The sequence below is a fragment of the Sceloporus occidentalis genome, unplaced genomic scaffold (assembly GCF_023333645.1).
Source record: "Sceloporus occidentalis isolate IW3139 unplaced genomic scaffold, rSceOcc1.0.p SCAF_13, whole genome shotgun sequence".
In the NCBI taxonomy this organism is placed as follows: domain Eukaryota; kingdom Metazoa; phylum Chordata; class Lepidosauria; order Squamata; family Phrynosomatidae; genus Sceloporus; species Sceloporus occidentalis.
Window position 1 is genome coordinate 5,658,899 of NW_028316993.1, and position 23,939 is coordinate 5,682,837.

The 23,939-nt window shown below is 45.1% G+C and overlaps 1 protein-coding gene across 1 annotated transcript; it reads right to left on the bottom strand.

The window, feature by feature from the left end:
* Positions 1-7,486: 7,486 nt before the first annotated feature.
* Positions 7,487-12,497, bottom strand: APOE (apolipoprotein E). Its single transcript, XM_089478798.1, has 4 exons — positions 12,370-12,497; positions 11,247-11,302; positions 9,650-9,800; positions 7,487-8,571 (listed from the first exon to the last, which is right to left on the bottom strand). The coding sequence occupies exons 2-4, from the start codon at positions 11,287-11,289 to the stop codon at positions 7,941-7,943; spliced, it is 825 nt and encodes a 274-aa protein (XP_089334924.1). The 5' UTR covers positions 11,290-11,302; positions 12,370-12,497; the 3' UTR covers positions 7,487-7,940.
* Between the last annotated feature and the right edge of the window lie 11,442 nt (positions 12,498-23,939).

Here is a 23,939-nt window from a genome sequence, read left to right on the forward strand (position 1 = left end):
TTCTGCATAAACCACAAACAAACAAAATTCCAGATGGAGTTGGAAGCTGGCTGAATTTTGCTGCTGAGTGTTGCAACGGTCCAAAAGACATGAAGGTTAAACCCCTTGAATTTAGGGAGGGGGGCTTGGGGGAGAGGTGCATCGTGGGTAATTAGACCAGGAAGAAGCACATGAGTGACCCCTGCTGACCACCCAAAGGATTTGGAGAAACGAAGCGCATCCAAAATTCCTTCCTTCCAAGTAGCCTTCCAAGGGATCACTCCCATTATGATTTAAAGCGAATCACTGATTGGGTTCTACAACTGCCGTTCCCATTTGAAACCAGTTCCTACTGTGATCGGTTTCAATTGCGACAAATCGAGGCAAATGCAAAACTCCCCCCAGTTTTTCCAGGCACTACTTTCTTAGCAGTTCTTTTGACAAGAATCGATTCCGAAGAGAAGAGTGTTCAAAAAGTGTGAACGGCGGATCTGGATCGCATCATTGTGGAGGAGAGGGACTAATGGTTTACCATCCTTCCTCGGGTTTTGGTAGATCCACCCTTTGTGCTTTCGCTGCCTTTGTGGTTCCGGTGTGACCTACAAGCGCATGATCATTTCTTTTACAAATTAAATTGATAGAAGATTCGATTCATCAATTTTAGCAGCTGATTCTGTGCAACTGGGGTCGATGCTTAAAGCACTGGGATTCAAGCCATCATTACAGCTGCGTCCGCACTCCAGAAATAAACCAGGATTCAAATCCCTGCTCTGCACAGAAACCCACTTGTTGGCTTTGGAAAAGATACGTCTACACTGCAGGAATAATGCAGTTTGACACCATTTTAGACAGTTAAAAAGCCTGTAAAATGTTACAAACACAGCTACAAAATATAAATATAAACCAAACCTCTGCTGCATTTGGTTCTTTTTTAGGGTGTGAGCCCTCTTTGCAAAACCTCTGAGGATAAGGCATCCGTTTTATTGTACAGATCTATTTTTATTGCAGTAGTCACCGAGATGCTTTTTTTAAGGAGATGCAATACAAAACATTTCCCCCCAATAAATAAAGACATTAAAAACAAACAAACAGGGGAAATTAGCTTGTATGTATTTAGCAACAGGACAAGTTGTACAAGTTGCACATCCCCTCCGCCGTGTTTCATGTCCGTACTTGTTTCCGTTTGTGGGTTTTAAACATGCAACCAAGGCTGGGAACCTTCCAAAATCAGCTGTTGCTCTTTCCATCTTTGTTTTCTTATTCCCTTTTCATGCAAACTTGCCTTCATCTTTCCATTTTAGCCCAGACCGAATTGCTCAAATTGAAAGAGGGAAGTCGTTCATCCTATGATGCAAATGGCGCAAAGGTTGCTCTTTCCTTAGCGAGAGAAAAACATATTTTAAAATGGTTGAAAAATGGGTTTTCCAAGTCTCTGGAGATGCTGCTGCGGAGACCCTTGGTGTGCAAAAACCTTCATATTTGGGACTCAGGTTTGACACATGCATGCGTTTTTGTATGCTGAAAGGATAACTTCCTTTGCAGAAAAGGGTGTTTGTTTGTTATTTGGTGTTTTCTGTGCACTGTTTATTTCTGTGCAATAAATGTTGTTTTCTGATTTTAAAAAGCATGCATTAATATTGCTTTTTGCACAGAATGAGTTCTATACAGTGCATAGCCTTCGAAAGCTGCAGTTTCCTATGACTTTCTCACACCAAGGAGAAAAAATGGTTAGAAATATTTATTCTTGACCAATTGAATGATATTTATGGGGTTTTACATCCCTCTGGTTCTCTAAGGGCTGAAAGGCAATAATGTTTGTTTCGTGTTGGACATGGGTCATAAAGGACTAGGATTTCTTACAAATCCTCCCCATCAAGATCAGGAATGATCAAGATATGGAAAACTACAGTCCTTCCTTCCTTCCTTCCTTCCTTCCTTCCTTCCTTCCTTCCCTCTTTTCAAACTGTCTCAGTTTGGCATGGAAAGTCCTGATTATTCCTCTGCCATTCCACTTTCCCAGCTCTTTTTAAAATGTCCCGCTTTCTCTCTCCTCCTTCCACTTTCCCACTTTGTCCTCTGCTTACTTCAATGGCTGCAAGTTGAGCTCAAAATACAAAAGCGTTTAAATCTCAATGAATGCCACAGAAGGAGGAGAGGAGAGAAGTGGACAGACACTTGCCCTTCCCAATAAGCCAGGCAAAAGCAAACTGCTGCAGCCTCTCCTAGATTGTGTCTTCTTCCTCCTTCCTTTGCCACCTAGCGCCACATTCTCTGATGTTGCTTGGCCTCACATGCCTTTGCTTTCATTTGTGCAACATTGGAGGGTCTGGAGTCATAGTATTTGGCCCCCAGCCTCAACTACGGCACACACCAACCCCAGAAAACTGCACTAAACAAGCAAACAAGCAAACAAAAGGCCTTAAAAAGCAACGATTCTGTAAGACCCAGTTTTTGCAGAGGAGGCAAAAAAGTGCATCTCTTCAATTGCGAAAGTGTGCATTTAAAGCGCCACATCACCCAGAGATCCCCGCGTTGCAGAGATACCGTCCTTTTCTAAAAAACAAAACGTTTGGCACTTTGCTGTTGGGGTAATGATTCCTTTGCCCTTGGCTGAGTATAGACCATTGCATTGTCTGATCGTTTGGATTGCATTTGTTAAGAAATTCAGCGTTCAGCCTGTTCTTTGGATTTGCTAACTCCCTTGGAAACAAGTTGGAGAGGAAGACAGAAGAGAAGAGGAAGAACCGAACGAGAATCCTTGAGCGGATGAGTGTCAGAATTTGTGGAGTGGATGAACTGAAGAGTGGATGAATATCAGTGCTTAGGAGAGTTGCTTTGTTTTGGACTGCAATTCCCAGCATCCCCAAGAGGCATATTCTTTTATCTCCTTCTCTTCTCTTCACTTCCTCTTTCTCTTCTCTTTTTTCTCTTCTCTTCTTTCCTCTTCTCCCTTTGATGTCCTTTAGAACTAAAATGTCTATTGCTAAAATCTGATGTTGAAATAATGCAGGTTGACACCCCATTAATGACCATGGCACCGTCTCAAAGGATCCTGGGATTCGTAGTTTGGCGAGGCATCATCAGCACCCTTTGGCAGAGAAGGCCAAGGACCCTGCAAAACTACAAATCCCAGGATTCCACAGTCTGGAGCTGCAGCATGGTGTCAAACTGCATTATCTCTTGATGCACCTGATGGTCATCAGTCCACGAAAGCGCATGCTGAAATAAAAGCCGATAGACTTGGAGGTGCTGACAGATCCCTCTCTTTTTTTGGTTTGCACTTCTTCTCGAAAATAACTTTATAGCATTATGAAAGGGGGACCTTGGCGTATCTTGCAGACCAGCTTTAAAGCACCGCAATGCCTTCCGGTCCCTTAAAGACTGGCTCCGGCCCAAAGTGCGTCAATGGAAGAAACACAACATACAAGGCCTGGTTATCTCCCTGTAAAAAAGTCTCGTGCTGTTTCCAAAGATGGCCCTCTCTGTGCCTGATTCCCAGCCCTTTTCTCCTCCATCTCCTAATGCTGCTCCATGGAACAAACAGTCCAGCTCCACAGTGTTCCCTTTCTCAACCTCCCTTGGCCCCCATTTTGAACTGGCATCAGCCCCAGCATGCATCCGGACCGATGGGAAAGGACCATAGCCCCACGCATGCATCCCACTCCGGACGGGGTTATTTGCGTTCATGGCACAATGTTTGTCCCAAGAGCTGCTGGCCTCCTTTCACTTCCCTCTCCTCCTTCTTCCTCCAGAGACACAGAAGAGGCTGAACTCCAGTAACCTCCAACTGGAATCCTATTTGGAGGGTTTCTTTTATCTCCAGCTCCACATTTCTTGCAAAAGACAAGAAACAGACTCAGCTGAGAAAGCCTTGGTTTTCACTGAGAAACTCAACTTCCCCCACGGCCTTCCCAAGCAAGAGAGAAACTCCTCTCTTTCTTTCTTTCTTTCTTTCTTTCTTTCTTTCTTTCTTTCTTTCTTTCTTCCTCTTTCTCTTTTCTTCTTTTCTTTATCAATTTCCATCCCACCTTCTCCAATAATGAGAGTGGCTGAGAATCCTTCCTTCCTTCCTTCCTTCCTTCCTTCCTTCCTTCCTTCCTTCCTCCTCCTTCATAATGCCTTTCCTTTATTCTTACAATCGAGAAGTTCTTCCTAAGGTTTAAGTGGAATCTCTTTTCTTATAATCCAATTCTTGGAATTTAAATTTGACATGAACGAATGGGTCTGACACCAAACCAAGCCTGAGCTCCCAAGAGGAGCAAGAAAGGCTAAAACTGAGGCTGTTGTACTTTGGACATGCCATATTGTGACCTGTCACCTGGCTCATAGGAAAAAGCGATAGTATCTCCGAAATGGCAATAGCAAAGGACTCCATGAAGGAAGCCAGGACTGACTTTGCAAGACCTGAGAAGGGATTTTTATAATAGGGATCACTTGGGGGGGTCTCTCATTCAGAGGGGTCACCATAAATCAAAGCCAACTCAATGGCAAATGTAACAGCAACAACAGTGTTACATTATTTCACCAATGGTGCCCATCCATCTGTGCGAAAAGACTCGGTCGTGTGTTTCTCTCCATTGGGACAAGCAGAGGACTGGCTCCAATGGACTTGTTTTTCAGTCCTGCTGCTCACAAAGAAGTAATTTGTATTTAGAAGAAAGGGACGAAAACAGAAAGCAGAGGCACTTTCAAAATGCCCTGGACGCTGGCCCAGCTCTTGCAGCAACGCTTTCCCAAAGGAAAGTCTCTGTCTGAGACACATAGGAGCAATCTATCTTTCTTTCTTTGAATTAATAAATGTTTAACTAGTAAATGTTGTCACATAGATAATATAGTCATGCAAAGCATGCATAAAAAAAGAAAAACCTCAGATAATACACCTAGATTCAAAAGGAAAATAAACAGAAAGAGATTCCATTCTCTGTCTCTGGATACGAAATTAAGAGGACGGAGCATCTTTCCAAAGGTTTGCTATTTGCAATTTATCCTTTAAAAATATATATATTTTCAAGCCATGGATGCTTGAATCCAAAAAAATCTGTGGATAAGGATTTATTTATTTATGTATGTATTCATATATATATATATATATATATATATTGAAAAGCCACTTTTCAGCTGTCGATGTTGCATGCCTTCGAGTCACAACCCTAAGGCAAAGATATAATGGGGTTTTCTTGGCAAGATGTGTCCAAAGGAGGTTTGCCATGCCATTGCCTTCACCTGAGGCTGAGAGAGTGTGACTTGCCTAAAGTCACCCAATGGATTTCATAGCTGAGCCTTGAACCGAACCCTGGTCTCCAGAGTCACAGCCCAACATTCAAACCGCAGTGGGCCTGCAAAACAACATACTGTAAAATAATCGAAACCGGGACCAGACCCCAACCAACGGATTCAAATGACAAATAATGCTGCTGCTGATCTGGCTAAACATCAGGAGGACCTTCCCAAAGGTAAGAGATGTTCAGCAGTGGCATGTATCGGAGGCAGAGATTAGATGGCCATTTTGGAGAGGTCTTTCAGCAGTGGATCCTTGCATGGCAGGGGCTTGGATTATATGGCCATTGGGGGGTCCCTTCCATGGTTTAATGGCTCTGCAGCCCAGACTCTGGAAAGAGGGTTTTCAGTGCCCCCCAATGCTTCTATTTGCCTCCAACCGAAGGAAAGGAGCAAGCGAAGGGTATTTTGAAACCACTTCTTTGTATAATCAGATATGGAAAAAACCAGCGTATCCTATATTAGCCTTTGGATAAACAAATGATGTGTTATCACTGGCAGCCGCTGAAAGAGTGTGTGGGGCGTTTGTGTGTGGAAAATTCCCAAGGAATGGCCAAAGAAACAACTTAATGGTCCTAATAGCCATCCCTCCCTGATCTGTGAGTCTGGAAGGGCAAAAAACATCAAAATCCATACCTTTATTGGGGCGACTCCAAAGCATAAAATGCATGGTGCTACAGATTCCCAGAACGTATAGCACTTAAAAGGGTATCAAGCTGCACTATTTCTGTAGTTTGCACTACAAGTTGCCTGTTTACTCATGGCGGCCCCATGAGTTTCAGAAGGTTTTCTTAGGCAAGAAACACTCTACAGTTGGTTTTGCCAGTTCCTTCCTCTGAAATATTGCTCCCAGCACCTGGGATTCCTTGCTGGTCTCCAATCCCAATATTAACCAGGGCTTCACTTGCAAGATCAGACAGGATCTGGTGCCTTCGGAGTATTTGAGCTATAAACAAAGAGCATTAAAAGCCAGATAATAACATTTCAGCTCCGTTAGCAGCAGAAAAGTAACTTCTCTTGAGATCCAGGTGTCCTTGTCCTGTACAAAGCTAACTGCTCCTTCTTTGCTGGAGGTACAAAAGCGCAAAACCTTAAAGAGTTAAGTCCCAGTGCTTTGCTTCCTTCTTGTTTAGGATTCCCCAGTTGTGGCTAAATTGGATGTCATGGAACATCCAATTCATGTTGGCCATGCGTCAAAATACAACAAAGTACAAAACCCACAAGCAAGGATCACCTCTCTGTCTGGTGAAGGAGCCAGCAATGGAAAGGCGGCAAGTGATGGACTTGAAATAAGTGTGTCTGACAGTGCTTTTGTCTGGTTGGTGCCAGACGTTTTGTGTATTAAAAACAGAAATATAGCATGGATGAGAGAATAGCTGGATTTTAAAGAAAACTTAAAGTCAGCAATGTCAGCAGGGGAATCATTGCAGGAATCATTGGACTGCAACTCCCAGCAGTCTGTGCCAATAGTGAGGAATCCTGAGAATTGCAACATCTGGAAGTCCAAATGCTCCTTTCTTCTATAGGCTTAAAAACAGGGCAGTTTGGGGAGTGAGGTGAAATATTGCAGGGTGTGTCATATGCTGTTTTTAAGATGAATGCCATTGCTCTGCTGTCTCTATCCACATTCCACCATCTATCTAAAGATCTTAGCTGCATTAAATAAAACCAAACTGACTCATTTATTGTAATGTTTTCTTTTAAATCTAGTTTTATGGTGGGCCCTCCACATTCAGTGGGGTTAAGGGCACAGGACCCACATGAAAGTGGGTTGTTGTTTTTTTAGTGGAGAGAACTCCTCTTTACAAATCTCTAGGTACTCCACCCCAACTTTGTGGTCAACATCAGCTGGACATTGACCACAGAATCACTCTGGAGGACCTACAAATGCCTAGAGAAGTGTTTTATCTAGGAATGCCTAGGTCCTCTAGCACAACTCTGTGGTCAACATCAACTGGACACTGACCACAGAATCACTCTGGAGGAGCTATAAATGCCTAGAGAAATGTTTTCTCTAGGAAGCTCTAGGGCCTGCAGTGTAACTCTATGGTCAACTTCCAGCAAAGTCACACTGGAGGACCTAGAGATTCCTAGAGAAAACAAATCAGTCAAATCCGTGAATAATGAAATTGGCAAAAAGCTAAATCTGCAAATGGGAGGGCTGAGACTGTATTTTATTTCTTCGATGCGGTGGGCACATCAGACAGGAACCAATGACCACACAAGGGGCTGACATACCCAAAGTATACTTTATTGTTACAGATCAAAACAGAAAAACGACAAGTTACAGCCGAGAAAACACGACAAAAAGTGATGTGCACACAAGCATCTCGGGCTTAAGATGTTAAAACAAGGGAGGAGGAGGAGGCCTTTTTGTTTTTGTTTTTTGGCCGTGGGGTTCACACAGTTACTAACGCAGGACCTAAAAAGTGGCGGCCAGAAGAAAACGCACAGAATTTTAATCAGCCAGAATGGCCGCACTTCTGGCCAAGAAGAACTGGGACAACAACAGTGTGTGTTTGTATGTGTGAGAGAGGCGACAGTGTGAGGTTAGTACATGACGGGGAGCATCGATGGCTGTTCAAACCAAGGAGTCTCAGGTCTGGGGGCCATCTTGATTCCCAAGGCAACCAAGGCATGCCCAGATTATTTTTGCTGGGACCGGAGCGGAGCGGGCCAGACCATTAGGACTGCAGGCTCTTGAATTTCTCCACCAGAGACTGGAACTGGGAGGAGACGTCTTCCAGGAACGGGGCGAACCACTGGCGCACTTTCTCGGTGGCCTGGTCGAAGGAGCCCTTGACCTCCTCAGCCTTCTCTTGGAAATGGCTGTGGAGGTCCTGAGCGCGGCTGCTGAGCTGCTCATGCACCATCTTCCCTTGCTCTCCCATGGCTTGCTGTAGGGCCTGTAGCCGCTGTTGCCCCTTCTCCCGGATGTTGGAGATGTAAGGCTCCAAGCTCTGGCGCACGGCGTCGACCTTCTCATCAGTGCTGGCCCGTACCTCCTCGGTGTAGGCGGCCATCTTGCGTCGCAGCTCCTCGGTGTCCTTGGTGAGGCGCTTCTTCAGCTTGCGCATGAAGAGGCTGAGCTGGGAGCGCACCATGTCCAGGTTGTGGTCGATCATGACACGGGCGTCATTGGTATACTGGACAATCTTGGTCTTGGTCTCTTCCATGTCCGTGCGCAGTTTCCCCGACAAGGCGGACACTTCACTGGTCAGGCGCTGCTGGGCTTCCTGAGCGTAGGGGCCAAACTTGGAACGCAGGTCCTCTGTGTAGAGCTCCACCTCCGCCATGGTGTCCGTTATAAGGCCGCTGTGGAAGATAAAGAGGGTAGAGGAGCTGGGATCAGAAGGGTATCGCCCAGGAGACCATTTTCCCAATGAGACAGCCATCTTGTTCAACTGAAAGATCTAGTGGCCTCTTTAAGAGTAAAGGTGCCAGGACTATGCTGTGCCGAGGCCAAAACCTGAGATTGGGGGCCAACCCTTTGTGATGCCACAAACAGTGGGCCCCGGCGCTGTTACAAGGATGATGCTACAAGGGGCAGGTCCTGGTGATGCCATTACACACGATAAACTGAGCATCAACGACAACTGCACAAAGTACAATCGACCTTCTTAATCCGTAGATTCTGCATCTATAGATTAAACCATCCATGGCTTTAAAATGTGTGTGTGTGTGTGTGTGTGTGTGTGTGTGTGTGTGTGTGTATGGGATGTGAGCATCCATGGGTTTTGGTATCCATGGAGGGTCCTGGAACCAACCCTCAGCAGATACCAAGGGCCCATTTTATAATATCTAAATAGAAACCAGCAAGTCTAACAAACATCAGATCCTTCACCTTGTAGTAGTCAGAGGTAAAGTTGGCAGGGATAAAGAAAAACCTTAAGTTAATTACATGTGTGGTAAATGAGGATAATGGCCATCTTGAGCCATTATGGTCACAATGGGACATTCTTGAGCCATGAAAGAATGAGTTGCCATAATCCCATAAAATAACCTAAGCTTCAGTTTCGTCTTCCTTTTGCCATCTCCACACAATGACTTGGAGATCTCTCATTCATAGGGTCGCCATAAGTCAGAGTCAACTTGATGGCAACAACAACGAGGTTACAAACAGCACCAAAGGCCAACCAAATAATTAATAGTGGTGTTTCTAATGCTAGGAGGCAAAGAGGAACCAAGGTATCTCAGGATAAATACAGCAAGGTAATCTAATAAAGTTGATTTAATCTGGTCTTGGAAACAGACAAGATTTCATAGCATTGTGAACCGAGGTCTTTGGAACATGTGTTTGTGGGTTAAATGCACCAGTCTTTGGAGCTGAGAGTTAAAACCTGGCTCCAACCCCTACAGCACCTGCTTAGAAAAGAGAAGCGAAGTGACTCACTCCAGTTCCTTGCTGAGCTGGGAACTCTTGATCTGAGCAGTCACATCATCGGCTGCATTCCCAACTCGGGTCACATAGTCCCAGAAGACTTCCACAGTCTCTTCCCATTTGGATTTGGGTTCATCTTGGAAGACTGGGTTGGCCAAGGAGCCTGGATGGGAAGAGAAACGAGGGAAACTCAGGAATCTAATAAAAGATCTTCTACATCTCTGCCATAATTCAAGACATCATTGAATACTAAAGGCCATTGTATTTCCACGTGTGGTTGTGAAAGCTCTGTGGCCATCTTCTAGAAGGCAGGCATCTGTGGTTGGCATCGTCCCATTTCTCTGAAGATGCCAGCCACAGATGCTGGCGAAATGTCAGAAACAAACTCTTCTAGAACATGGCCACAGAGTCTGAAAAACCCACAGAAAACTGTGGTGCCGGCCATGAAAGCCTTCGACTTCACAAGCCTGGGTTGTCCATAGAAGCTAAGAAGACTAAACTGAGACTGTTGTACTTTGTAATATACAGCAAAACACAGGTGGATGACAAATAAGTGAATTCTTGGTGAAAGTAGCAAACTATTTGTGCGCATGTAATGACCCTTGGACTATGACCCTGGAGACCAGGGTTCGAATCCCTGCTCAGCCACGGAAACCCATTTGCACAATCTCAGCCCCAGAATGCCCCATGATAGGTTTACCTTAGGGCTGGCATATAAGCCAGAAATGACTTGAATGCCCACAACAACAGTGTAAAAAGTAGTAGGGAAAGAGGAAGATCTCATTGCAGGTGGAAAGACTCCCCTGAGGAAGCCACAAAGGATGACTTGGAGGTCTCTCATGCATAGGGTCACCATAAGTCAGAGCCAAATGGATGGCAACAACAAGGTTACAAACAGCAGCTGGGATGCTATTTTCTATAGGCAATGGGGGAACAGGACATAAGTAACCAATGGAAAAGGTAGTTGTATGACCACCGACCACCCTGAATATTCCCAGTTGTGCCTACTAAGAAGATAGGGGCTGGTCAGTCCTTGCATGGAAAGTCAGGTGAGATCTCACAAACTTATATGGCTGGCCACTTCTGGAAATATAAAGATAGGAACAGATACTTATCCAGGGGTAGCCATGTTGGCCATATAGCAAAGTACAATAACATCCCAAATCCACAAAACAGTATTGGCCCAACAAAAGTATGACTGTTTTGTGGATTTTGGGTGTTGTAAGAACGGATGAGATTTCAATCCATTCCAGCTAAACGTTTCTTAAGCCCAGGGCTCTCTATCTCTCTCTCTCCTTCTTTCCAATGACATTAGCGCTTGCCTCACATGCGACGAAACAGCTAGTACTTTTCATAGTAATAGTCAGGGCAAAGGATCGCTGAGTTCAGCACAAACAGGACATGAAGATGTGGCAAATTTCCACTCTCCCCCCAGATTTTGCCACTCCACCGACGTCTAACCGATTAGAGTAGATATATCCTATCTGCAAATATTAATGATACACTAATCTTTACGGAGCATCGGGAGGGAGGTATCTGGAGGCACTGTGGCTGGTTTTGGGTCTTTTTGCTTTTTCAGATGTCACTGACTTTGAGTCGAGATACTCACCGCTCAAGAGGACCACCGTGAAAAGAAGGGCAAGGGACTTCATGGCTGCTCTTCAGCTGTTTTTGGAAACGAGAGAGACAAAAGAATAGGGAAGAGGAGTGAGCATAGATGCTGGAAGAGAGGGGCAACGCAGGGGATCAAGCCCCCCAAAGCTAGGCTAGAGAGGCTAAGTACATTTACAAGTTAAGACAACATTTAAAACATTGAAACCTATGTAAACATGATCAGTTACAAGTGTGCAGCCAGCCCTCCGTACATCCATAGACTTTGCATCTGCAGATTCAACCAACCATGGTTCAAAAATATTCACATGCAAAAATCCCAGAAAGCAAATACTTGACTTTGCCACAAATTATACCATTTTACTATCCCACTGTATGTAATGGGAGCTGAGCATCCACAGATTTTGGTATCCAGGGGAAGGGTCCTGGAACCAAACTCCAGCAGATACCAAAGGCCCCACTGTATAAACCATCAGACCTTGAATAAGAGGGAATAGGTTTCCCAAAGCAAAAATGGTTTGTGCAATCCTAAGAAATGTTGTTAAAAAAGGTAAAAGTTTCCAGGATCTGGATTGCTTTCTGCTAGCAGGAATCTTGAGAGGCAGCGTGGTGTAGTGGTCGGAGCATTGGACTATGGCTCTGGAGACCAGGGTTCGAATCCACCCAGTGGGTTTCCTATATGGGCTCCCACTCTCTCAACCTCCGAGGAAGGCAAAGCCAAGTCTCCTGTGAACAAATCTTGCCAAGAAAGGCCCATGATAGGTTTGCCTTAGGATCACCATAAGTTGCAAAGGACTTGTAGGTGCACAACAACAACAACAAGCAGGAATCTTACCCATCCTTAATGCTAGAGACATGCAAAGAATCAATCGCAGTCTACAGTTCCCCCATTTCAGAAAGCTTTCCATTAAACACTCCTGTTAAATAAAATGTGCATCAAACCTTTTTTTGTTTATCCCAACTTTCCTAATCCAGAAAGAAAAACAAACCCTTCTCCTCTTTGTTTTCATCTTCCCAGAATTTAACACCCAGATTAATAGTCTGTGCTGCCAGTTTATTCAAAGGGAGCCAGACAGGCTTCTCTGAACAGGTTGCTGCCTGCCAGCCCCCCTTTGCTTTACCTGTCTCTTGCTGCTGGAGTCCCAGGAAAGTGTCTTCTGCCAGCCCAGCTCTGCCCAGATTTAAATACCAGCCCAGCTGGTGGGAAAGGCAGGCAGAGGGATGGATGGAGGGATGGAAGGAAGGATGGAAGGATGGAAGAAGAAAAGAGTGGGGCGGGACTGGCAGAGTCAGCAGCAGCAGCTGGAGGAGCTACAAGATTTGCAGAGGTGGCCCTGAGGACAAAGTTTAATGTCCAGCATTGCAAGGGCAAGGGAAAGTCTTAACCCTGCATTCCCCAGAGAAGGGGAAAGAGGCAAAGCCCTATCTGTCTGTCTGTCTGTCTATCTATCTATCTATCTATCTATCTATCTATCTATCTATCTATCTATCTATCTATCTATCCTATCTTGCTGGCATCTGTCTATCTAATCCAGTGGTTCTCAACCTTCTTAATGCAGTTCCTCATGCTTTGGTGACCTCCAACCATAGAATTATTTTCATCTCAGTTCCTAGGACCATCAGAAATATGCGTTTTCCGATGGTCTTAGGCAACCCCTGTGAACCGCTGATCTAATCTATCTTGTTGGCATCTGTCCGTCCGTCCGTCCGTCCGTCCATCCATCCATCCATCCTCCACTGGAACAACTTTGCAAGCTTGCAATGTGTATTTTGTGCATTTTGGTTGGCTAGCTCATCCCTGAACAATTGTTTGGTGACCATGGGCAAGTGACACACTCTCAGCCCCAAAGGAAGGCAATAGCAAACCTCCTCCGAACAAATCTTGCCAAGAGAACCCCAGGATAGGTTGGCCTTGGGGTCACCATAAGTCAGAACAACCACAACAAAGTTATTGCTATTTTATGGATTTTGGAAGTTATTGTATGGCCAGCGCAGCTACTCCTGGATATGCATCTATTCCTGTCTTTATATTTCCAGACCACAAATGACTGTCTCCTTTTGCAAATGCATAGCAGGGAGAAATCCAACCAGTGGAACTTTCTCCATCTGCAAATCTCCAGAGCGAACAAGGAGGAGTCCCGTGTTGAATTACTATCAGTTGTAATAATAACACCAGGGAAACTAAGCAGCCACCCTTGCTCAAAATAACTACTAATTAGATACTCCAGAAAAGCAATTGGGTGTCTCTAAATATAGAGGTGCAGGGATGTGTAGGAGATGGCGTAAAACACACACACACACCTTTTTTCGTGTTCTCCCACATGGCGGTTTCTCCGAGCCACAAAGACTCCCAGCTGCAGCCTTGTTCACTGTTTCGGAGCCAAACCTGCCACCAAAACAACAGCCAGCTTTGACAAGAAAGGGCTGGTTCAATATTTGCCAGTTTTGCAGGGAAAGCCAAGATGGGCCTTTCGCCTTAAGTGCTGTGGGGTCATTTGGGTGCAAACCTCGAAAAACGACCTGCTGTGAAAATAAACTTTCATCCGCTAGCTTTCAAAGCCATGTCCCAGGTTTCTTCTGTGAAATGTCGGAGGGTATGGAATGCAATGCTTTAACACTAAGGGCTCATTCCCACTTACATTTAAACTGGTTTGCAATTCGCCTTTGCTCTGCATTGGTAAACTGATTCCAAAAGGTCCGTCGTTCCCGCTATGAAAGCGGATCTTTCCATTCTCCCCTTGTAACCCCTTCTTTTTTGGCATGATGGTTGTCCCCGCTAGTTTGCACCGCTTCTATCAGTTTTATTTTTACAAAAATCATGCGCACATAGGTCACACCACAAGCGCAAAGGCAGCAAGGGGAAATGGAGGATCAACCAAAAACTGAGGAGGGATGGAAAACACCCCTCTGCCATTAGTCCTTCCTATCCAGAGCCATCATTCCCACTTACTGAACACGCTTCAGAATCGATTCTTTTCAAAAGAACCACCAAAGAACTAGTGTCAAGAAAGAGCGGGGTTTTTTTGCGTTTGCCTCGCTTCATCGCACTTGGAACTGATCACAGTAGGATTGGGACAGGTTTCAAATGGGAACAACAGTCATATAACCCCAACCAGTGATTAGCTTTGAATCATATTTGGAACATGCCCAAAGCGTGGCGACGAATAACCTCTTGCAACCATTTGGATCCATGGAAGGGCTGAGACTTTGCTTCTTGTGAGTCAGACAAAAGTTACAAAGAGGAACTTTGGGCTCATCCAGTTTATCTTGCATCATGAAATCACATGAGGATTGCAATAGACTAGCAAAGCATTTTGCTGCCAGGGGGAAATGCCCTACACAACATCAGCAACAACAACAACGCTGCATGTACAGACACACACAGCCAGGGCTCTTGTGACTCAACAGCAGCTGATCTCAGGCCACAAAGCAAGACACTGCAAGCCAACTCAGGGGGCAGGGAAGATTGTGTGGGACCCATATAGGGTTTATCAGGGCAAAAGGAAAGCTCTGTTTCCCCCAAAATGAAAATTATACCCCAAATTTCTTTCACTCCCCAAATTTCTAGCCTTCCAGAGTCACCCGGAACTCTTCTCTTTGCTGTGTTTGTCTTCTTTTGGTTGCACTGGGTCCCTCTTTTCTTGGGGTGCCTAAACCCCGTCTCAGTGATTCCCAAATTTTGACCCTCAAATTGTTTTGGACTTCGCTTCCCAGAAGTCCCAGCCAGCTTCTCCATCATCAAGGATTCTGGGAGATAAAGTCCAAAAGATCTGGAGGGTTGCACTTTGGGAACCACTGCAGCTCAGGTTTTAAGTTACTGCAATGCTAGAAATTTGGGGAGTGAAGCAAAATTTGATGGGGTTGTTGTTGTGTGCCTTCAAGTCATTTCCAACTTATGGAGACCCTATTGGGGGTTTTCTTTGCAAGTTTCTTCAGAGGGGGTTTGCCGTTGCCATCCTCTGAGGCTATAACAACAACAACAACAACAACAATAATTGCACAGCTAGTGGCTAGCTGAAAAACTGGTTTGCTGTCAACTTTATATGGAATAGGAACGTTGCATATAAATATGCATACTGCATGTATGCAATAGCATATAAAGCCGACAGTGAGCCAATTTATTATTATTATTATTATTATTATTATTATCTTTATTTAGATAATTTGTTTTTTCCAGTTGCATTGTATAGCAGCCATCTTGGTGACTGCCTATAGATTAGCCCAATAAATGTGTTTCCACCGGCTGGACTTTGCATTTTGTTGCTTTCTTGTTACCATTGCAATAAAACATTTTACTGCAGAGAGATATTCTGACCCCTAAAAAGACGGAAAGGAAAAGGGGCTGATTTTTAAAAGCTGACCCTTCCAGGACTGGAGGGTCCACAGAAGCCAAACCAGAGGTGCCTTTGCTGGGCATTCATCATGCAGGCATTTAAAAAATGCCTCTATTGCTCCTCTTCCTCCTGGTCTTGGTTTCCTCCTGCAAACAGCTGCGTGCCTCTCATGCGCAGCCATGGCCCAGAGTAACCCTCCTCCTGCGCATGGAGACCAGAGGTCAGGATGATACCATCGGAGGTGCATTGTGACATGTGCAAAACAGATCCAGGGTTTATTTTATGGTGGAGCAGATAAGCAAACAGCTGGAAAGCCTTGGCTGCCTCCTCCTCCTCCTCCTCCTCCTCTCCTGAGGATCTCTGGAGGAAAAGTGGCTACAAACCCACCTTCTGCAATGCCTGCCTTTGAAGAAACTTGCCAAGAAAATCATCATCATCATCATCATCATTTTCTTTCTCACCCGCCTCTGCTCAAGGCTCAAGGCGGAGTGCAACATGTTCAAATACAAAACTAATGAAACCAGCAGTCGAAATGCAATGCTGCAAAATCATTAAAACACACTCATATTATACATTTTTTAAAATATACCAATTGAAAAGTCATGATTTAAAATTTCGTGGGTAGGCCTGGAGATGGAAGAGAAGCCATAAGCCTGGAATGACTTGGCACACAACAACAACAACAACAACAAAACAGCAACAAAGGTACTACAACGGGAATGAGGAAAGTCCTCCTGATGTTATTGGACTGCAACTCCCAGCTGTGGAGCCGCCGTGATCCAGAATGCTAGGAGATGCAGTCCAGAAACATCTCATAGGGCTTCATGGTTTCCAGGCCTTTCACATGTTGGCCACCTTCCTCTGGACATGGTCCAGTCTGTCAATATCCCTCTTGGATTGAACTGGACACTGAAGTCTGACCAAAGCAGAATAGAGTGGGACTATTACTTCCCTCAATCTAGACACTATACTTCTATTGTTGCAGCCTAGGCTCGTATTTGCCTTTTTAGCTGCTGCATCACACTGTTGGCTCATGCTCGGTTTGTGGTCTGCTAGGGGTCCTAGATCCCTTTCACATGTACTTTTGTTGAGCCAGGTGTCTCCCACCCATTGTTGTTGTTGTTGTTGTTGCTGTTGTGTGCCTTCAAGTCATTTCCGAGACTAACCCTAACTGTATTGTGGGATTTTCTTGGCAAGTTTCTTCACAGGGGATTTGCCCTTGCCATCCTCTGAGGCTGAGAGAGTGTGACTCACCCAGAGTTACCTAGTGTGTCTTCCGGCAGAGATTCGAACCCTGGTCTCTAGAGTCATAGTCCAACCGCTGCACCATGCTGGCTCCCAGAATGAAACTACGACCACAAGACATGCAATTGTTAACAAAACGGAGAAGATCAATTTAAAAGACATACTTTAACATGTGCATAATAAAGATACAGGTTGCTCTAAGGTAGAGGCATAGGCATCTCCATGGACATTCAAGGGAAGCGCTTTCTTGCAAGTCATCCCTAGTTTGCCTTTTTGGAGCTGGCAATCTGTGCCAAGTCAAAACATCTTGACCTCTTTTTCCATCCAGAAAAGGGCTGGAGATCCCATGCGGAGGACAGCGGCCGGTCGGAAATACAAAGAAAGCCCCCAAGTGCGATTGTGTTTCATTTGTTTTGTTTTTCAAAGCATTCCTGTGGTTGGAAAACAAGGAGCGTGTTTTCCATCCATCCAGCCCATCTGTTGGGCTTGTTTTTTTATGCAGAGGAGATTCCAGAGCTTGGATGTAACTAGGTTATTATATATATTATCTGTTACTTGAACTCGGCTCCTTTTTTGGATTTGCAATAAACAAAGAGGACTTGGAGAGCTTTGTTTTGGACTATAATTCCTTGGTTATGGATACACTGTTGAAATAATGCAGTTTGACCCCACTTTACCTGCCATGGCTCCTTCCTCCAGAATCCTGGGAATTGTTTTGTGAAGCAGCAACACATAGACAAAGCTAAAGACCTTGTAAAAACTACACATCCCAAGAGTCCATAGGAAGGAGCTATATCACTTAAAGTGGTGTCAAACTGCATTATTCCTTCAGTGCAGATGCACTCGTAACAGCCAACTTGGCAGAGTGGTTTGAGTATTGGACTGTAAATCTGGGTTCAAATCCCAGCTTGGCCATGGAAGCCTATTGGGTGACCCTTGAGCAAGTCACACTCTCTCAGCCTCTCAGGGAAGGCAAAGGCAAAGCGCCTCTGAACAAATCTTGCCAAGAAAACCCTCATAAGAAACAACTTGAAGGCACACAACAAGAAGAACAAGATGCACCCGTAGTTGCTTTCCAAGCAAGCAAGGAACGGTTTACTTTCTCTTTTTGGAAAACGTACATTTTTGAGCTGTTGTTCTAATTCTGTTTGTTTCCAAAGGTAAATTTCCAAGCTCTGGGAGATCTGGCACACGTTGCAAACTCTTTTGTGTTGAACATTTTGGCCTGCTGTTCCAGGGGTCAGAAATCAAGCGTTATCTCCTATCCGAAGGGACGGACGTGGCATTCCCTGGCTGTCATGGGGAGCAAAAGCAAAGAGTCCAAAAGTCCAAACGTTGCAAAGCCTGGACAGCAAAAGGGCAGAGGACCAACTGCGGCGTTGGCATCAGAGCGATCTGGGAAGATGGCACAAATGTCGCCCTTTGCGTTGGCGAGGCCAAAATCCGAAACGCCGTTCTCACCTCTCCTCCATGCCTTTCTCGGTTTGTACGGTTCAGCGACAGAGGTCAACTCTGACCCAAAGAAATAGCTATGGAGAATCTAAAAATGGTGACACACCTTGTTATAATAATATCCCAAAGGAATATAAAGATTTGATTATTTGCAGTTTCAATTAATACGTTTTCTCCAGGAATCTCTAGCTCCTCCAGCGCAATTCTGCCAGAAGTTGGCCATAGAGTCATGCTGGAGAACCTAGAAACTGCTAGAGAAAACACCTCTCTAGGCATTTGGAGGTTCTCCAGCTTGATTCTATGGTCAACCTCTGGTAGATGTTGGCCATAGAGTTGCATTGGAGGTCCTGGAGATTCCTAGAGAGGTAGCCTCTTAAGTAAAAAGAAGAGTGTTTTATTTGATTTGCGGTTTTTCCACTTTCAGGAGGGGTCCTCCAAACTTAACCCCAGCAAACATGGAGGGACCACTGCAAATAACCACACTGTAGTGTTACTAGCAAACACATAAATGCATAATGCAAAATGCCATGGAAAACTGTCTATTCCAAACAGTTATAGGGATGGAGTAAAGCATACTATGGACATATAATATGTCAGCAGGACTGAAGACCAGGGAAGACCTTTATCACTACTGGGAACAGTAGGAGAGAAACTGGGACGTTGTAAAACACAGCTGAAAAAGTGAGAAGGCAGAGGGATGAATCAGGACTGTCTCTGCCACATCCGAAAAGGATGCCACTCGACCCCAATTTCTGCTGGGATTTTATATACACTTCTCTCAAAACTTCATAAGCCTTTTCATCTTGATCCCAGAAGGGACAGGTTTTTTTTTAAAGAGGTAATCAGGAAAAAGAAGCAGAATCCTCCTCCTTGTCCTTCTCTCTGTCCCAAGAAAAGGCTTTGATCCGGCAGAATCTGTTTGCAAATCTGGGAGCGTTCCTGGAAGAAGGAGACAACATTGTTTGTGGCCTTTCATGTGTGGGGAATCAGGAGGAAGAAAGGCATGACTTACTGTCCAGGGTCACTCCAATGTGGCGCAATTGGGGAAAATAAAAGGACCCAGGAATCTTGGCTCCAAAGCCTCCCAGGATTTAGGGCCTGGCGATAGGAGCAAAGTGAAAGGGTGCCCAGATAGTAAGGCAAAGTGGATCGGCCTCCTCAGGCCCATTGCAAGCAACAGATAGCGAGGGCATCCACACACGACATTTGCAGCATCAACTGCTTTGGCACCATCCTACCAAATACTGGGATTTGTAGTTTGGGTGAAAGAACGTTTTGCATCTTTGTCCCACTGGTGGGTTCCTCTAGACAGGGCCAGACCTGCTTTTCCTGCAATAAACCCAAAGAAGCATTTGTGGCTCTGCTCTTCCTCACAATGCATTGGCACTGCACTAGGAACGCCATAATGCAATGGCACTCCAGTGCAAACCCCACAATGCAGTGACAGTGCACTGCAAATCCTATAATGCAGTGGCACTGCACTAGGGACATCAGAATGCAGTAGTATTGCACTGCAGACCCCACAATGCAGTGGCACCATGGTAGGGTCACCATAATGCAGTGGCAGTGGGCTACTGGCCCCACAATGCAATGGTACCTAGGACTATAAATTGCTGTCAGAATTCTCCTCCTCCCTGGAAAAGGGAAGAAAATATAGTTAGTGTTCGGTGTGACAAAATTAAAACGTTTTTCCTCTCTCTCAGGGCAGAGCTCGCCCTTTCCAGTTCAGGGTGGGAATTTCCGTTCGAACTTCAGTATTCTGGATGGCATGATGGTTTTATTGCTTTGGTACTAATTTAGTTGAGCACTTAAACTGCAGGGATGCAACTGAGTCTGTCTCTCGCGCATGTCTAGCTTTGTTGCTTTCGTTGTGTCCCTCCAAATAGTTTCTGACGTATGAGGACCCCAAGGGAAACCTATCACAGTGTTTTTCTTGGCAAGGGTTGTTCAGAGGGGTTTTGCCTTTGCCTTCCTTCAAGGCTGAGAGAGTGTGACTTATACAGTGCACACCACACACTGTGAGGACACAGTATCTCCCATCCAGAGTCCCTTTGTCTTTCACTACTCTATTTCCCATCCCTTTCGCTGACCAACTTGTCTGTTGGAACCCAAATGTCCAGGGCTGCCTTTACCCCAGGACACTTTTGTGTCTACACAGCACAACACTCTCACACAAAACACACACAAAACCACCATCTGGGATGATTTATGGCAGGGGTAGGCAACCTGCGGCCCGCAGGCCGGATGCGGCCCGGCGAGGCCTTGGAACCGGCCCCAGCCTGGTCCTGCTGCTGATTGCCGCCGGGGCCTTTGGGAGGCAATTGTCTATAGAAGCCTCAGAAACATGCATTTATATTAACATTTTTTAAAAAATCAGCAAGTTTTTTCACGTGTCCTCCATTTTTTTAAAAAAGGTGTCTTCCATTTGAAAATTTTGTCCTACATTTGTCCTGGTTTATTTATATATTTAATTTTTTTAAAAAAATTATTTAATTATTTATTTTTTGGCTTCGGCCCCCCAGTTGTCTGAGGGACAGCAACCCGGCCCCCGGCTCAAAAAGATTGCCTACCCCTGATTTATGGCCACCTGCATTAACCACAGAAGTCACAGCGTGAGCCTCCCTTTGCCTTTGCGATGCCAGAGAGGGAGGCAGCTGCGTTGCCCCAGGCCTTTGGCTTTGCTAAAACAGCGCAATCGGCTGACACAGCACATTATGTGTGCAAAGAGTGAAGGGGAACGCAAGGGACACAAACTTAAAAACACAAGCCTCCAGAGAGCAGATTTCGAACCCCGCGACGTCTCAGAAATGAAAACCAGGGCGCATGTGGCCAAGCAACCTCAGAGCATGGTCAAGAAAGGAAAGAGATCTTGCAGCACCTTTGAGACAAATGGGAGGCAAAGCGCCCAAATCCCAAGAATAAAAGGGAATTGTTTTCAGACAATGTCCCCCAACGTTGCCATTATCCCGGACTTAACCTGTGATTAAAGTGACCAAAAGGCACTTTTGGGATTTTCCAGAAAGTAAAAAGTGGCCAAAAGCAAACAAATCATGCACTTTAGTTCATGGGTTAAGTCTGGGATAATGGCAACGTTGAGGGACGCCGTCTAAAAACAATCCTGGTTTTGTGGGATATTCCTGGATTTAACCCCCATTTAGCCACAAAATTTGGGCACTTCCCTTCCGTGTGATAAATTCTTAAGTGAGAGAAAGAAGTTCTTAGCATGAGATTTTGTAGACCTGAGTCTAAGGTCACTCAAGAAAGTACCAGTCATATCATGACAGTTTAAGTGGTATATAGAATCGCTGCAACTTGGGGTGCATCTACACTGTGGAAATAACGCAGTTTGACACCACTTTAACTGCTGTGGCAGTTAAATCATGGGATTTGTCGTTTTGGGACGCACCGCCATCGGTGCTCTTTGGACCTAGAAATCCCAAGACTTCACAGGATGTAGCTACAGCATTTTAAAGTGGTGTCGAACTGCATTATTTCTACACTGCAGATGCACCCTTGTTTCACGTCTATCTATCCCGAAAGGAGCTTTTATTCCAGTTCTTGCAATACTTTGGTGCCATCAATCCCAGCAAAGGAAAGCATTTATTCTTTCAGGGGGAAAGTCCCAGTCGAGATAAGATTTTCCGGGTAAACAGGTCAGTAAAAAGGAGTGGCTCACAATGGCCAAGTGCTGATGAGGATTTTTGGGTTCATCAAGGTGCAGACAGAGATCGGCTGGGCTACTTTTACCTGCCAAGGCACAGATAGGTTATACAAAGGCAGGGATGATGGGAAACGCACCAAGCACGGCCCTTGTTTATAGGCTTTGGCCTCCGGAGAAGGGCAAAGGACAAAGCCCTTCAACATCTGAGATGTTTTCTGCCTTCTCTTTGCAAAAAGGTTGTGAAGAAATCCCTGTTGCTTCACCCGAAAGCTCAGCTGAGCAAGGAAGCGGCGGAAAGTGACGTCAGAGATGGAGAAGGAAATCCAAAAGCAGAACCGGGACTTAAAAAGAAAAGAATAATAATAATTAATGTCCTGGGGGCTCAGACATGGAGGCCAAGGATTGCTCAGTGCTATGAACTTTAGTGACTTCTGTGTTCCTCAAAGCATGGCCACTTCAGCCGCAGAAAGAACGGCAGTGACCTTTGCTTGGTGCGGAAAAAGTGTAGCAAAAGAGCATGATTTTCAAATCTCTGGTTTTTCTGGAAAGGTTTTTTCTGGAATTAATGAAGGATGTACCCATGCTCAATCCGCATTAAGTGCCACGTCTCCATTGCACTGCTCCGTTGCTCCTTTGCATGCAACCCTGGGATTTGTAGTTTAGGGAGGCTTTTACAGTTATAAAGCACTATAGTTCCCTTGCAAAGAAAGCATGAAGTCCCAGGAATCTCTGCCCAAGAGACATGGAAATGCCAGCCTTGAGATGGAGGCTCTGTGTGTTCAAAGTTATGACAACCCTCTCCCAGGGTTTTCTTGGGGAGCTTTAGTCCTTTGCTGACCTCTGAGGCTGAGAGAGTGTGACTTGCTCAGGGTCACCCAGTGGGTTTCTATGGCTGAGCAGGGATTCGAACCCTGGTCTCCAGAGCCATATTTTATCACACGAAGGGGATTGGGAGTTTATCCCGTGAATATCCCGGGAAAACCGCTTAATTACGTGGTACGATTTCACATGATGTCGTGCAAAACCCGCTGTTAAAGCGGTCACAAAGAAGCATCAACACATATCTTTTTTACTTTTAGGATTTCAGCATTTCCAGTATCACTTTCGCGTGTGATAATCATTCACACAGTTACTCGCCATTTCCGCTTTATGTGCGGGATGCTTTAAATGCGCTTTCATCTCTCTTTAATGCTGAAATTAGCCCCGGTGTGATAAACTTGAAAAATAGTCCGACACTATTTACAAACCAGGATTCAGGATTTCTTTTTTAAGGAATAAAGTGAGAGAGAGAGAGAGAGAGAGAGAAAGAAATAAAGAAAAGAAAAGAGAGATTTCCCCAAAACTAAACTCTGTCCGCACTTGGATAGAAAAATAAAGGCAAGGAAACTGTGATCGCTTCATACTTTCTGGCCTTCATTGCCCTCTTCTGGCTGAATTCTCATTTTAATTCTGTTTTTAATACTGATGTCAACTTGTTGCTGGACTTTATCACATGGAAGAAAACTGGAATGGGGTTTATCCTGTGAAAATTGCTCAGTCACAGTGCGCCCGCATCATACGCGAGCGCGCCATACGCAGCTTTCAGCACTGGAAGAGACAATGGCGCACGCATCCATGGTGTGCGCGCCACGCTGCATGCACGAACCCCATTGTTTTCAATGGGGCTCAAGCATATGTGGAATTTCCCTTACGTTGCAGTCCAGAATGGATCCCCCGCGTAAGGGAAGGGCGCACAGTACTATTAAATCGCAATTAAGATTTTCAGACACTGCGCGATAAAAGAGCCATTATCCCAGGAATAACCAGGCAATAAACAGCAAGAAAGCATTTTCGGGATTTTCCCCATGAAGGATCCCTCGCTGTTTATTGCCTGGTTATTCACAGGTTAATGGCACTTTAATTGCTTTTCAACGCGACGTTGTATGAAAAGCTTTATCGCAATTGCACAACATTCACGGGATAATGCTGTTTAATTTCTCAACCAGATGCTTCAAGACCA